The sequence below is a fragment of the Scardinius erythrophthalmus genome (genome assembly GCF_964197995.2).
Source record: "Scardinius erythrophthalmus genome assembly, chromosome: 20".
NCBI classification, from domain to species: Eukaryota; Metazoa; Chordata; class Actinopteri; order Cypriniformes; family Leuciscidae; genus Scardinius; species Scardinius erythrophthalmus.
In genome coordinates, this window is record NC_138240.1 from 14,863,404 (window position 1) to 14,877,869 (window position 14,466).

At 42.5% G+C, this 14,466-nt stretch overlaps 2 protein-coding genes across 2 annotated transcripts in view; both read left to right on the top strand.

Annotated features, from left to right (window-relative positions):
* The first annotated feature begins 1,478 nt into the window (after positions 1-1,478).
* Positions 1,479-14,466, top strand: part of prkar2aa (protein kinase, cAMP-dependent, regulatory, type II, alpha A) — a 118,695-nt gene continuing 105,707 nt past the window's right edge. The window contains exon 1 of the mRNA XM_081349947.1: positions 1,479-2,944. Within this exon, the coding sequence (XP_081206073.1) occupies positions 2,689-2,944 (256 nt within the window). The 5' untranslated portion in view covers positions 1,479-2,688. The remainder of the gene's footprint in view (positions 2,945-14,466) is intronic.
* LOC308680409 (cadherin EGF LAG seven-pass G-type receptor 3-like) overlaps positions 6,307-14,466 on the top strand; it is a gene marked incomplete at both ends in the record, with an annotated part of 34,017 nt that continues 25,857 nt past the window's right edge. The window contains one exon of the mRNA XM_081348536.1: positions 6,307-6,414. Coding sequence (XP_081204662.1) covers positions 6,307-6,414 — 108 coding nt within the window. The remainder of the gene's footprint in view (positions 6,415-14,466) is intronic.

The window sequence follows — 14,466 nt, forward strand, 5'->3', positions numbered from 1 at the left end:
ACTTTGTTCATTTGTCTGAGAAAGATTTATTTTTATTTGTTTGTTGATTGATTGATTAATGAATTGATTGATTGACTGGAGTGATTGCATGCATGTGTGCATTTCATTTATCATAGATTTACAAAGACGTGCCATGACTTGGGTCATATGGTCATGAGTTATGGTTAAGCCCCTCAGGCTAAGGCACCAAAAATCCCCAAGCTTGTTAAAAGCCACTTTTATTCAATACACCAGAGATTTGTGGCTGTGTCTTTCAGATTTGAGTGCCAGAACTAATTATGCCTGGAAAAAATAGTTTACATAGTCTCCAGTGAAAATTCACTATAAAGATCTTTTTTAGAAACCACTCCGATTTGTTCTAGAAAACTGTCATTTGAAGTCATGCATCTACTCAATGTTCCCCATGGTGCACATCTGTCCTAGTTTCTCTAAGACTTTTTCCCGTTTTTATTTTTATTTAAACATGGCCAAATGTGTTAAACACAGCTGAAAGTACGATGAATATTGACTAAACAAACATGGAGAAGAGATTTAGAAGTAGATTTTTTGAATGACTAACATTCCTCTTTTCTGTGGACTATGTTCTGCCCTAACACAACACTACGTCTTTTTCCTTAATCTGCGTATGAGTTTAAAAGTCATGATAAAAGGAGGGTCAGTCACCATTTACTTTTATACTGTCGCATGTCCTTTTGTGTTCCACAGTGACTGAAGAAAAAAAAAATCAGGTTATGATGCTGAGTAAATGACAGAATGATCAACCCCGTTAAGAACTATTGAGCTATTATGAGTTATGTTTTTGCCCGGCAGGGGGCGCAGGGGTTCCTCGAGGAAAAGAACTGGAGGATTTAAAGGTAGGTTCTGTGTGGCCATGGTAACGGCTTTACCTGCGACCTGAATGGAGGAGACCCGAGAATAGGAATAGATCAACTGCTCTATATTTACTGACAGGGAACTCCTTCTCTCTTCAATTGTTCGCCTGAGAATTGTTTTTTTTTTTTTTTTGTCATGGAGCCCTTCTAGGAATCGACACCGTTAGATTGTAGCTTTGCCTTGTTTTCAAAGTAGCCTAAATCAAACAATCACCTTTTACTTTCGATAATAAAAATTTATATTTTACGTTTTATGGTTGCATATATAACGCATTTATAGAATTCATGACTCAAGTCCGAAGATTCGTGTAAATTAAACAGTTCCATCGGGCTTTATCGATACTTTTGTTCTTTTTCATTCACTTCTGTTACAGAGAGTGCTTCCGTATATTTCTCAGCTCTCAGCTTTGCTTGAGTTCAGAATTTGGCCCTGAACCCCCCACTACAGCCTCTTCACCCACTTCCTAAATCTCTCACACACGCTTCAAAAGGGGTGGAGCTTCAGTCTCATGCTGCTCTGCGATTGGCCATTTTCGAAGTCCATCAGAGCTTGACGCTCGCTCTCGAACTCTGACCGCGCCCCCGAGGCTCAGCGGCTCGCGGTGGAACAGGAGAGAGTATCCGCGCCTTGTCAGGAGGCACCAACGTTCTGTTCTTTCTTACTGGAAAAAACGAGAATATTTCAGCTCATTCATGGCGAAATTAGTTTTATTCGACGTCCAGAAACATATCCATTCCGGACCGCGACTCTGACAACGACAGGCGACAAGAAAATCCGCAGCTCTCAGCGGTTGGAGTTTACCGAGGATTTTCATAGCAGTTTCGTGCTTGGAGGCGCTCGAGTGCCGGTGTCGTCGTCTCCGTGGGCGCCTTTTCGTGCTTTCTGGTGACAGCTGACACTTGTCCGATTTCCGAAGACTAGAAGGCCTAAACTGTCTCCCTCCTGTCCGGTTCACCGGGTGTCCCTGTCAGTGCCGGGCCGCCTGCACACTCACCCCGGCGCGGCCTCGCTCCTTACCGAGTCCCCGGCGACGACACAGCTACCTCCCCGGTAGAGCCAGTTACCCACACTCCTCTAATTCACCTTCCGTGTTTAGAACTACCGAAAACAGTGGATTCTAGGAGAAATAACGGACAAGAGAGACGCGGATCTGTGCGCTGGTGATATAGACAGACAGAGCTGTCATACAACATTTCAGCAGCTCTCTGAATTGACACATTGAGTTTTTTCTTTCACACGATTGGCTTCTTCTCTCGTGCATATCCGTTATTAAGGTATTAGACAACAAAACGTCAATCATACAAACTAATCACGCGTTGTGCAAAAGCAAGGCCTCGTCTGCTAACTCCGATAGCTACATCGCTAACTCCCAGCCTGGGTTTAATCAGCTTCTAATCTTATTAACCGCACTTTTTGACTCTTATTCATCGCTTATTTTGTTCCATACGACACAATAGCGAAGCGATTTTAATTTATAGTTACTGGTTCAACGCACAGTACGGTATTCCTAGCCAAGAGATCTAACGTTATTGAGCAAAAGCAGGAGGAAACAGAGCTGTCAGCCTTTATTTTCTACTACTCGGCCTGATTAACTCCAACCTTGGGAAACAAACCCCCCGAAGAATCTTATGTGTTGGGCTTGTTTCAGCTGACCTTTGCTACCAAAATTAACTAAGTCCCTCGCGAGCTTCTTGCGCAGCAACCCGGTGCATGCACTGATACGGGAAATACTTGATTTATATTTTTGTACCATAGTTCAGGAGCCATTTAGAACAGGTTCAAATATCTGCACAAACCTTCTACTACTGTTTAGCCATGAGTATTGAGATTCCAGTCGGTCTGACGGAGCTGCTCCAAGGCTACACCGTGGAGGTGCTGCGCCAGAGGCCGCCGGACCTGGTGGAGTTTGCCGTGCAGTATTTCACCCGTCTGCGGGACACCAGGAACCAGGACGGGTCCGGGGTCGCCACCGCCAAAACCGGGGGGAAGGGAGTGATGTTTGATGGCGAACCGATGCAGACAGAGTCGAACGGCGACGACGATGACGAGGACGATGACTCAGACTTTGAGCGTGAGTGCCTCTTTATTACCTGTAAAAGATGAAGATATCGCTGCTTGAGTATGTTTTAGTGTATACCGTGTTTGCACGGCTAACAAGGGTGTCAGATCTCCCTTGAGATGGGTAACGTGAGGAACAGCCTTATCTAGGCTGTTTCCATGGCACTCGCTCGAGCTCTCATCCAAGCGCTTGATTGACAGAGTGACAAGTGGCGCCCGCACAAGGCATCCCCAGAATGCATGCAAAATTAAGATGGGATAGTATGCACGCTTAATAGATTTGCATTAATATTTATGCATTTCTGTTCTTGAATAGAGACGGCTGTGGTGTGTGATCGGTCTAGCGTTGTTAGCCCATTCTTGCTGTATGAATTGCTTGTATGAATGGATGCGGGATGGCCATTGAGAATGCTAACGGATTTTTCATAATGGAGAGAGGTGCGCTCGCGCACATCAAAGCAAGCCCCTCTTTCCTTTCATGCAGTGCAGAGCGAGCAGCTGCAAAAGCAGGCAGATTTCACCGGGAGACATTTAAGTCATCATTTGTGAATTAAAACATTCTTAAAAAGAAGTCATTGAGAGAAATCTGGACCATTGAGAAGAGGAGTGGGGGTTCAATCTTCAGATGGCTGGCAGGAGCCGCCACTGGCATGTCACGTGACCGTCAGTGGCAGACTGGCAGCTGCCAGTCTGATTCTGGTATATCACGTGACCTGCCAGTGGTTGGCTATTGTCTGGCAGTCTGCCTTTTGCAAGTTTCAGAAAACATTGATTTTTGCCAGTTTATCTGTTTTGTATGTTCCTCCCTCTCTAGCTCGTGTATTATGCATCTGTTGATATGATTATGTTCTTTTGCATGATTGGCATTTTAGAGAATTCAGACTGGTTGCTTACTGACGCTCAGTCCAGTCAGCTGAACTGCGTGTATAACGCGTTGTCTGAAACTCTCGCTGTAAGGTAATGCATTGTTTTATTTTTATGAATGGAATCTCATTCATCTATTATTTAGTATTAGTAATGTTTTAGAGAATTTTATCCCAATTAAACCAGTTAAAATGGACGTGATCAGACTGGTTGCTTACTGACGCTTTACCGGATGCTCAATCCAGTCAGCCGCGGCTGAACTGCGTGTATAACGCGTTGTCTGACACTCTCGCTGTAAGGAAATACATTGTTTTCTTTTTATGAATGGAATCTCGTGCATCTATAATTTAGTATTAGTGATGTTTTAGAACATTTTATACCAATTAAACCAGTTAAAATGGACGTGATCAGACTGGTTGCTTACCGACGCTTTACCGGATGCTCAATCCAGTCAGCCGCGGCTGAACTGCGTGTATAACGCGTTGTCTGACACTCTCGCTGTAAGGAAATACATTGTTTTATTTTTATGAATGGAATCTCGTGCATCTATAATTTAGTATTAGTGATGTTTTAGAACATTTTATCCCAATTAAACCAGTTAAAATGGACGTGATCAGACTGGTTGCTTACTGACGCTTTACTGACGCTTTACCGGATGCTCAATCCAGTCAGCCGCGGCTGAACTGCGTGTATAACGCGTTGTCTGACACTCTCGCTGTAAGGAAATAAATTGTTTTCTTTTTATGAATGGAATCTCGTGCATCTATAATTTAGAATTAGTGATGTTTTATGGAATTTTATCCCAATTAAACCAGTTAAAATGGATGTGATCAGACTGGTTGCTTACTGACGCTTTACCGGATGCTCAATCCAGTCAGCCGCGGCTGAACTGCGTGTATAACGCGTTGTCTGACACTCTCGCTGTAAGGAAATACATTGTTTTCTTTTTATGAATGGAATCTCATGCATCTATTATTTAGTATTAGTTATGTTTTAGAGAATTTTATCCCAATTAAACCAGTTAAAATGGACGTGATCAGACTGGTTGCTTACTGACGCTTTGCTGGGCGCTCAATCCAGTCAGCCGCGGCTGAACTGCGTGTATAACGCGTTGTCTGACACTCTCGCTGTAAGGAAATACATTGTTTTCTTTTTATGGTCACGTGAAATGCCAGAATCAGACTGGCAGACGCCAACCAGCCACTGACAGGTCACGTGAAATGCTCGAATCAGACTGGCAGACGCCAACCAGCCACTGACAGGTCACGTGAAATGCCAGAATCAGACTGGCAGACGCCAACTAGCCACTGACAGGTCACGTGAAATGCCAGATTCAGACTGGCAGACGCCATCCAGCCACTGACAGGTCACGTGAAAATCCAGAATCAGACTGGCAGACGCCAACCAGCCACTGACAGGTCACGTGAAATGCCAGAATCAGACTGGCAGACGCCAACCAGCCACTGACAGGTCACGTGAAATGCCAGAATCAGACTGGCAGACGCCAACCAGCCACTGACAGGTCACGTGAAAATCCAGAATCAGACTGGCAGACGCCAACCAGCCACTGACAGGTCACGTGAAATGCCAGAATCAGACTGGCAGACGCCAACCAGCCACTGACAGGTCATGTGAAATGCCAGAATCAGACTGGCAGACGCCAACCAGCCACTGACAGGTCACGTGAAATTCCAGAATCAGACTGGCAGACGCCAACCAGCCACTGACAGGTCACGTGAAATGCCAGAATCAGACTGTATGTCAACCAGCCACTGACAGGTCACGTGAAATTCCAGAATCAGACTGGCAGATGCCAACCAGCCACTGACAGGTCACGTGAAATGCCAGAATCAGACTGGCAGACGCCAACCAGCCACTGACAGGTCACGTGAAATGCCAGAATCAGACTGGCAGACGCCAACCAGCCACTGACAGGTCACGTGAAATGCCAGAATCAGACTGGCAAACGCCAACCAGCCACTGACAGGTCACGTGAAATGCCAGAATCAGACTGGCAGACGCCAACCAGCCACTGACAGGTCACGTGAAATGCCAGAATCAGACTGTATGCCAACCAGCCACTGACAGGTCACGTGAAAATCCAGAATCAGACTGGCAGACGCCAACCAGCCAGTGACAGGTCACGTGAAAATCCAGAATCAGACTGGCAGACGCCAACCAGCCAGTGACAGGTCACGTGAAAATCCAGAATCAGACTGGCAGACGCCAACCAGCCACTGACAGGTCACGTGAAATGCCAGAATCAGACTGGCAGACGCCAACCAGCCACTGACAGGTCACGTGAAAATCCAGAATCAGACTGGCAGACGCCAACCAGCCACTGACAGGTCACGTGAAATGCCAGAATCAGACTGGCAGACGCCAACCAGCCACTGACAGGTCACGTGAAATTCCAGAATCAGACTGGCAAACGCCAACCAGCCACTGACAGGTCACGTGAAATGCCAGAATCAGACTGTATGCCAACCAGCCACTGACAGGTCACGTGAAATGCCAGTGGCGGCTCCTGCCGGCACTGACAGGTCACATGACATGCCAGTGGCGGCTCCTGCCAGCCAGCTTAAGATTGAACCCCTACTGGAGAAGAGTGAGGAAGAGGTGTGGAAATGGATACAGGGATTGTTTGTTACACATTCCTAAATCACTTAGGCCTAATCATATTTCTTCAAACCACATGATATGCAGTGTGTCAGACACCTGTGTCTGTGTGGATTATGTCTTGTTTACGCTGATCGTTTAATATTTAATTCTGTAATTGTTTTTCACATCCTCTTACAAAACGGAAAGGGAAAATCAATGCCAGCTGTGTGTTAAATCTGATTTCAGATCAGTGAGTTTGAAGGTTTATGTGCTCTTTCAGTGGTTTGACTTTGAGCAGGTACATCATTCTCTTTCCACATCCTAATATGCATACTTCACTGCTATATTGAATGCAACAATCAGTATGACAAATTATAGTATGACAGAATATTTACCATATTTGGTTGGACTAAAGCATGTAGGCTAGATGACATTTTAGAGACAACTTTTAATTTGCAAGTATGTGCATTTAGTAGGCAAACAATACACAATGACCCACTGCGTCAAACGAGATTCTGAAGTGTGCAGCCAGTTTCATATCTCACAATTTTGTGGGAAGCTGACGAGCTGTCAGATTTGAAAGGTTGGTAAATTAAGAAAAAGCTTGAGTGGCTTTTCAAGTGCAAGTGTTGTAGTTACCAAGAAAGTTGTTGTTATTGTTATAGTGTTGTCACAAGTTTTTAATTTCATTTCGATACCTTGAAAATTAATCTCCAACACGCATTCACTAGAGCACCACGAGTCACGGCATGCGTGTTCTTGACGTGAGAGCAGATGTTGTTGAGTTGGACAGAGATTAATATTTTTTAAATGAAGTGGTAAATTATGATTTTTGCACAAGCAAAGCACTCACATCGCTTCATAAGGTTAAACCTTTGAGATTAAACCACTGGAGTCACATGGATTTATCTTGATGTTTTTATGATGTCTACCTTTCTGGGGCTTGAAAGGGTTAGTCGCGTAGGCTGTTAATGGAGGAACAGAAAACTCTCAGATTAATTAAAAAGATTTTTATTTGTGGTCTGAAGATAAACAAATGTCTTACGGGTTAGCGCAATTAGCCGCGAAAAAGAAGTCAATTTGGTACTTGTGAGCTGTTTGAGGGTGAACCTGGGTTCGAATGACGTCAGAGTTCGGTTCGTTTGGATGATGTGAACGCTGTCTTCTGAACTCGGGTGCGCACCGGCGAACCGTACTCGAGTCCGCTTAAAAGGGTGGTCTGGGGTACGATTCATGTGAACTCCAGTACGGTTCGCTGCTGATATGAACTCAATCGTACCAAATCGCGAAAGTGAACCGCTATTGAAGACGTATAAGATGGTGTTCGTGTGTGTGTGTGTATACACTTACCTTGACGAAAAGCGGGATTGATGATTTTAGTACTTTTGCGGCAGACAGACACAAATGTGTTTCTGTATCTTTTCTTTGAAAACAAAACCAAAGGTTCAAAAAAGAACAAAAGTGAAGCGAGCAATTCTATCCATTTTGATGCTTTTTCATTCATAGCGGTTACCAATAGTGCTGCACGATTAATTATATCGCGATGTCAAGCCTACGCGATTATATGACGCAAAATGCTGCGATTTATATTAAATAAACAAATTAGCGCTGTTAACGCAATTAACGCAGCATCTGTTAATTTTTGGCATCCTTTGGCTAGTGTTACATGATCCCACTCTTATTCATGCAAATGCTTTTAAACCATTCATGCGCGATAAGACAAAAAAGAACGCGGTGTCAGTGAATGTCCTCCTGACACACACACAAACACACATACACACGACCCACAGATAGACGAGCGGCAGAATACAGTTCTCTTTCGAGCTTGAACGAACAACACGCACAATTATGCCAAAATGTCTTTTTGTCGAGTATCTTCATAACATAAGATAATAATGATGAACGTGAAGAGTTGTGACTCGTGAGAGAATGAGGCGCGTATGAGATCCGCGTCTGACAGCAGCGGCTGGTCTTAAAGGGACAGTACACAGTAGCCACTAATTATATCTGTCGCTAAAGTTAATCAAAGAACAAAGTGAACAGAGAAAAACACTCACTGCTCTTGACTAAAGAACTTTTTTTCTTTAGGCAGATTATCACTAATCTGTATGTGCATTTATTTTCCTTCAGAACCAAGCAAGTTGACTCATGAAACCATTTGTTTATTATATTGCATATCGCAATCGCAATATTGACCTCTATTATCGCAATATGACATTTTCCCCAAATCGTGCAGCCCTAGTTACCAAGCAACACGATTACGTGCCAGCTGCAGCTGCCAGCTTGATGACGCAAGCGTACCATGGTTTGGATACAAATAATATAATGTGTACACAGTCCATCGGGGGCAGGGGGAGGGGGGAGCAATCGAACTCGGGTTCGGAACAGGCAATGGAACCAAGTGTGAAAGCGCCCTTAGAGGCGGCTTTATGTATGCCCCTCTTCTATAGATCAGTGGTGTGCGCTCTTTTGTGGTGATTGCGAAACCTGTAGGAATGAGTAAAATTATGTGCAATTGTAATACCCACAACCCCACAAAATTCAGGCCCTGTAACACCAACATTATTCAACCACTGAGTGAATGAAACGGTTTTATAAGAGTAAGCAGGTGTGTGTCAAACTTTCAATTCGCCGTCGGAGAGTAGAGAGATTGAGAATGTACAGCTGATATCGGTGTATACTGCAGAAAAGGAGTATTGGAATCGTTTCAGATATTGACACGTATTTGACAACACCCGAGTAGATTATTTTCACAGTTATTGTTAGTACCGGTACATCATAGGCCAAAAACATCTGGGGGATTATTAGGTTGCGACCTGTTAATGAATATGTCCCTGAAGCGTAAATGACGCTGGGAATTGACGTGCTTCATTAGCAATTCTCGCTTGAAGTGTGAATGTCCGCTAACAAACATTGTTGGCCCTGCTAATTCTGCATCGGCTTCTTTGCAGTATTTGCACAGCATAACATCTTTATCTTGCTCGTATTGTAGCCTCAGAAAATCGTCTAGCTATTCTTTTTGGAACCTGTACTTTTTAACGTTACCTGTCACTGATATTTTCTGCTTCTTACAAGGAACAACAGCACCAACATCTTGTTCTTTTTGTTCAAAGCTACTCTGTTCTGCCTCATTTGAGACAGAACTTTTAAATTAAAATGTGATACTATTCATCCCAACACAAGACAATTTCAACGCCACAGTAGCCTCAACTTATTCCGCGCCGTTTGGTTGACTGGCATTAAAAGTGTGAAACGTCACTGTTGATATGTAACGTACTTGTAAGGGCATTTGGGAGTTGTAGTTTTTAGCTTCGATCGCTCAGTCGCACAAGTGCGCCTAAATATCTTTTCATGGTCGCGCACCGAAAATTTTGGTCGCAAATGCACTGTAGAGCCCTGCAAAGTACAAGTTTGTATTCATCCAGTTCAGGTAGAGCAGTTAATTAGCTCAGATAGTCGTCAGCACATCCAATCACGATAGTGGGATGGGTTCTGCGTTAGACACGTATTGTTCCACAGCAGAGCTTCAGTGATCTGAGGAATCAAGAGCATGTCGGGGCATGTTTGACTTTGAACAGTTGAAGACCATCCCACCATGACCTTTCTTACTTTGCGTCATGCTGTCAAGAAAATATCTACACATCCCTGCAGAACTGGCAAAATGTATCATGCAGAAGTTTGGATGGATTTGATGTGTCTTAGATTTGCATACTTCATCATATATATTGTTGGTTTCTGTGAGAATTTAGATACATGATCACAACTGGTTTTGGGTAAAGAGTAGTTAAAAGTTTCATAAGCAGTTTCAGCTGTTTCAGTTTCAGCTTCCGCCAGACTTTGGCACTAAACTAGAACACCACCATCCCTTCAACCACATGGCCTATCTACAAAACCCCTTGCTTGAATGCACAAAAAAGCATTTCTGATTTGCCTCAGGCTGTTAAAGGCACTTTATGTCTGGTATCTCTGAAAAGCAAAAAAACAACAACAGAAACAGCACCCTAGTTACTAATAGAAAAGATGTACTGTAAAATAAAGTGAAATGAATTGAAGTATAAAAGAAGTGTGTGTCTAAGTGCAAGTGTATAGCTTGTCTGTCTGGAGGATAGTGTACTCTTTGTTTTAAGCAGGATAATCAGAGAGGAACAGAGCCGTCTGCTGTTTTAAGGACTCAGAGTCTCACTCGCACAACAACCTGCAATATCTGACAGGGTGTCAAAGAACCTGTTTGTGCTGCTCCTAGTCTTAACTGCTAAGTTGCCTGTTGTTAATTTAATAGGACACAAGTTGCAATAATGTTTTTGCGTCATCTCAAACTCAATATTGAGCGTGAACCTTTTTCACATTGCAGACATACGAAACAAAACCTTGAAAAAGAGAACTGTAGTTTTTTCAGGCAGTTAGCGTGTTGTCTCTCTCAACCAAGATGTGCTGTATCTGAGAAGGTCTTCGTGGCCTTTACTAAGCCAAAATCATTTTTCGAGAATTAACTAATAAAGGGCCTGAATAATTTGTGTGAAAATGGCTACCATGAAAGTAACATGAATAATTGTCTTTTCCTTTTCAGAAAAAAAAGATTGCACTATATATTTCTTAAGGTGCAGGAAAATTAAATAAAAATGAATTCACTGCAGTAGTAATTGCTTTTCTACTTGACCTTTTTTGAGTTTTAATCCTTTTTCTTTATTTAGAGTTATATGTTACATGTTTAGGTCCCGTCACATATTAAGAATACACACCAGCTACTGGCTGTCATTCAGAGAAAATGCTTTGGTATTGTTTTCCTGTCTTTCCTGTATTGTTTGTGTGTTTTGAATGCCTGGGTGTGTCTATCTTTTATTCTTCATGTTAGAGGTTTCCGATAACAATCTGGACTTTAGTACTTCCACCTATCTATCAGCAAGAGGGTGACTAACTACCCTGACCCTGTTTGTTCTTCCCACCCTGGTCATTGATTTCAGAAGCTGCATTATAGTGTTGTCGTAAGAGCTTATGAAGTGTTATCTCAGCAGCTGGTCATACACTTCAGGGTATAATTTCTGCATTTTGCACTCGCAGAAAACAAGTTAAGATTAAGTTATTTAGGTTTAAGAGTTCATATTGCTTTACATTTATTGCATAAACCATCTGTCCAATAGTGCAACAGAGCTGTTCCCTCTCAAGACATCGTGGGTAAGGCCAAAGGTTAGACAGGATGTGGAAGCCCTGCATATTATCTACATTGTTGCCTATTATAGTCTCCAATTAAATATAGTAGTTAATTTCCTCTCTCCTAACCGCTCAACAGAGTGGGAAACATTGTTCTGATCCCTTTTTTTGCACGTTAGTTGACAACAACACACAAATACACAAGATTACTCCTCAGCCTTTGTAAGATGTTTGCAGGTCAGTCTGATTAGTGGTGGTGGCTCAAGGAGAGCAGGTCATTGGGACAGGAGGAGTGCAACCAATGGGAGGACTCCAATTGTGAGGTGTATGTTTTGATTGGACATCCCTTGACCTTCAGCTAGCACCACATAATACCGTATCAGCCAATCAGAGATGGGTTAAAAGAACAGACAGGGACCTTGTCCAGTCAGGGTGCAGATTAAGCAGACTGATGGCCTTGTCTAATCAGAGGCAGAGCTGACCTCGCCGCTAATGTTCATATTATGCACACAAACACACATTTGCAGATATTTTAACCCCACTGAATCCTCGCATATGCTTTTGTAAAGTTAATAGAAAGTGAATAAAATGGGTGTTTTTTGAGTAAATATCTGCTACTGTTGATCCTGCCATTCATGCTCTCTCACTGCAAGTAATCTTCTGGCTGTCAGTAAGGGGTTAAAGCCACAGGCACCGTGCTAGACAGATCCACACGACCTTATAAGGGCTAAAGAGAGAGAAAGAGAAGGGGAGAAATGGAGCACTGAGAAAGATAGACAAAGTTTTTTGAGAGTAAAGGAAAAGGGGGGGATTCAGACATCAAGATTGATTGCTTACAGCAGGAAGGGAAGAGAGTATTTTCCTCTTGTTTACGAGTTGTACAGCTGTTTGGGATTTTATTAATCAGTTGAGCAGCTTTCTCCGTGTGTGAGTGGGGTTCTTTATTGTGTTGTGGTAGTGTTACATAGTAGACTCTATTGTGCTTTTGTGAACGCGTGTTTTCTCTGATCGGATAGCTATTCGAGATGGATTTATATCCGATCACTCAAACCACTTCAGGAGGTGGTTTGAAACGCATTCCAAAGGATACTTGAAGTATAAATGCATCTGGTTGTTGAAGCCACATATGTAAATTTGACTCCTTCCAAAATGGTGTAAAAGCATGTGAGCGTGTTATAGGGTACGGTCTCACGGTAGCCAGATATGACAGTTCTATCTCAAAACGCATCGCCACAGATATGGCCTGCTGCAAATGAGTAGCTGAGCAAATATCTCTTCAGCAAGCCGACGCACAAACTGCCGCAAATGAAACAAAGTTCACTTCCTGAAGCTCATTCAAAGGAGAGAGACTAAATTATCTTACCAGTGCTCATGCCGCTTTCTCTCCTTTTGTGTTGTTTGATCTTAAAATTAGCTGATGATAGATAAATTGCAGCTTAAATCTGTTTCTTTCGATGACGTGAACTCCGTCAAATTTGCATATAGAGTAGGAATTGAAGAACGGATTTATATTCATTTTGTGGAGACACATTTATGTGACCAAGTGTAAATGGAAGAGTTTTAACAAAATGGATAGCTATCTGATCAGTTAAAACGCATAAAGTGTAAACAGGCCCTATGAGTTGACCATAGACCGTTATCACCAAAATTAAAGGTGCATTGCGCAAGTCTCTGAGTTTTTGCAGAACTATGCCCCCTCTGGCGACAAGCGAAACTGCAATATAGGCAATTTAATAGACCCAGTCTCAAATTCCGACCCGAATCCCTCTTATTTATTTTACTGTACAGGATTATAGAGGCAATCGCAGTGATCAGAGAAGGGCTCATTCAGCCCATCAGGCAATTGTTCAAGCATGTATGGGTTAGAAAAACGGGTATTTTTAACATGAAATGTTGCGCAATGCACCTTTAAACAAAAAGTAATAAAATGCAAATCATCATTACAAAGAATTGCATCATCACACAATCGGTGTGTGCATTTCAGCGGAATATGGTGACAACTAGCCACAAAACCAGCTAAATTTAATGTAAGCCAATGCATCATGACAGCTCTCAGACATGAGCATTAATATATATCATATATTATACCATTTATTTAAATTATATTGGCACAGCAGCCAATTAAATGTATGTAACAGACCTTATCGAACTTATGATTTGGGAAAAATGCTGCTTTTATGCAGAATTACAGCAAATGTCCATTGTCGCCAAGTTAGTAAATTTACAGACTGATCAGTTATTCTGCAAAATAACAGTTTTTCTCAACTAAAGCGGTGGCCAGAATAAAATCAGTCACATAACCTATTAGATTTTACATAACTTACTAAAACAGCAAACAATTCCAGCAGTAAAGCTGCGTTCACACTACAAGCGACTTTGTCTCTGCATGTCCCACTACTGGTTGCCTAGTATTGTTTGTGAGTGGAGCAATGCTGTGGTTGAAATGCTTTAAAAAGCTTTGGCTTTCTGCACAAAATTAAGCTCTGGTGTAAGTCTTCCTTTGCAGATTAACTCCAGCTTTCCCTTTAAAGTTAATCTTGAAAACGGCATGGATAATAAATTGGCAATGCTAAATTGGCAAAATTTCCGGTTTCCATAGTGAATAGCGCTGGTTAATAATAGCTATTTTATCAGCTTTTTCCCCTTGATTGTGTTCCTCAAAGTGGGCAGAACGCGCCATAAACTTGTAATAACAAGCCTCACCCATTTAAAGGGACGATATGATTGGTCAATTTTCCTGCCATTTGAAATTCGTCTCTCATTGACTTTCTATTGCTTGGAACTCTGTAATTTCACGGCTGGACCACCAATCACAGTGCTGAAAGCGCTAGGCAAGAAAAATCCTAATATGGAGAAAACAGACATCTACACAACACACACTGAATAGGCAGATTTAAAGGGTTAATTAAAGATTACATTTTT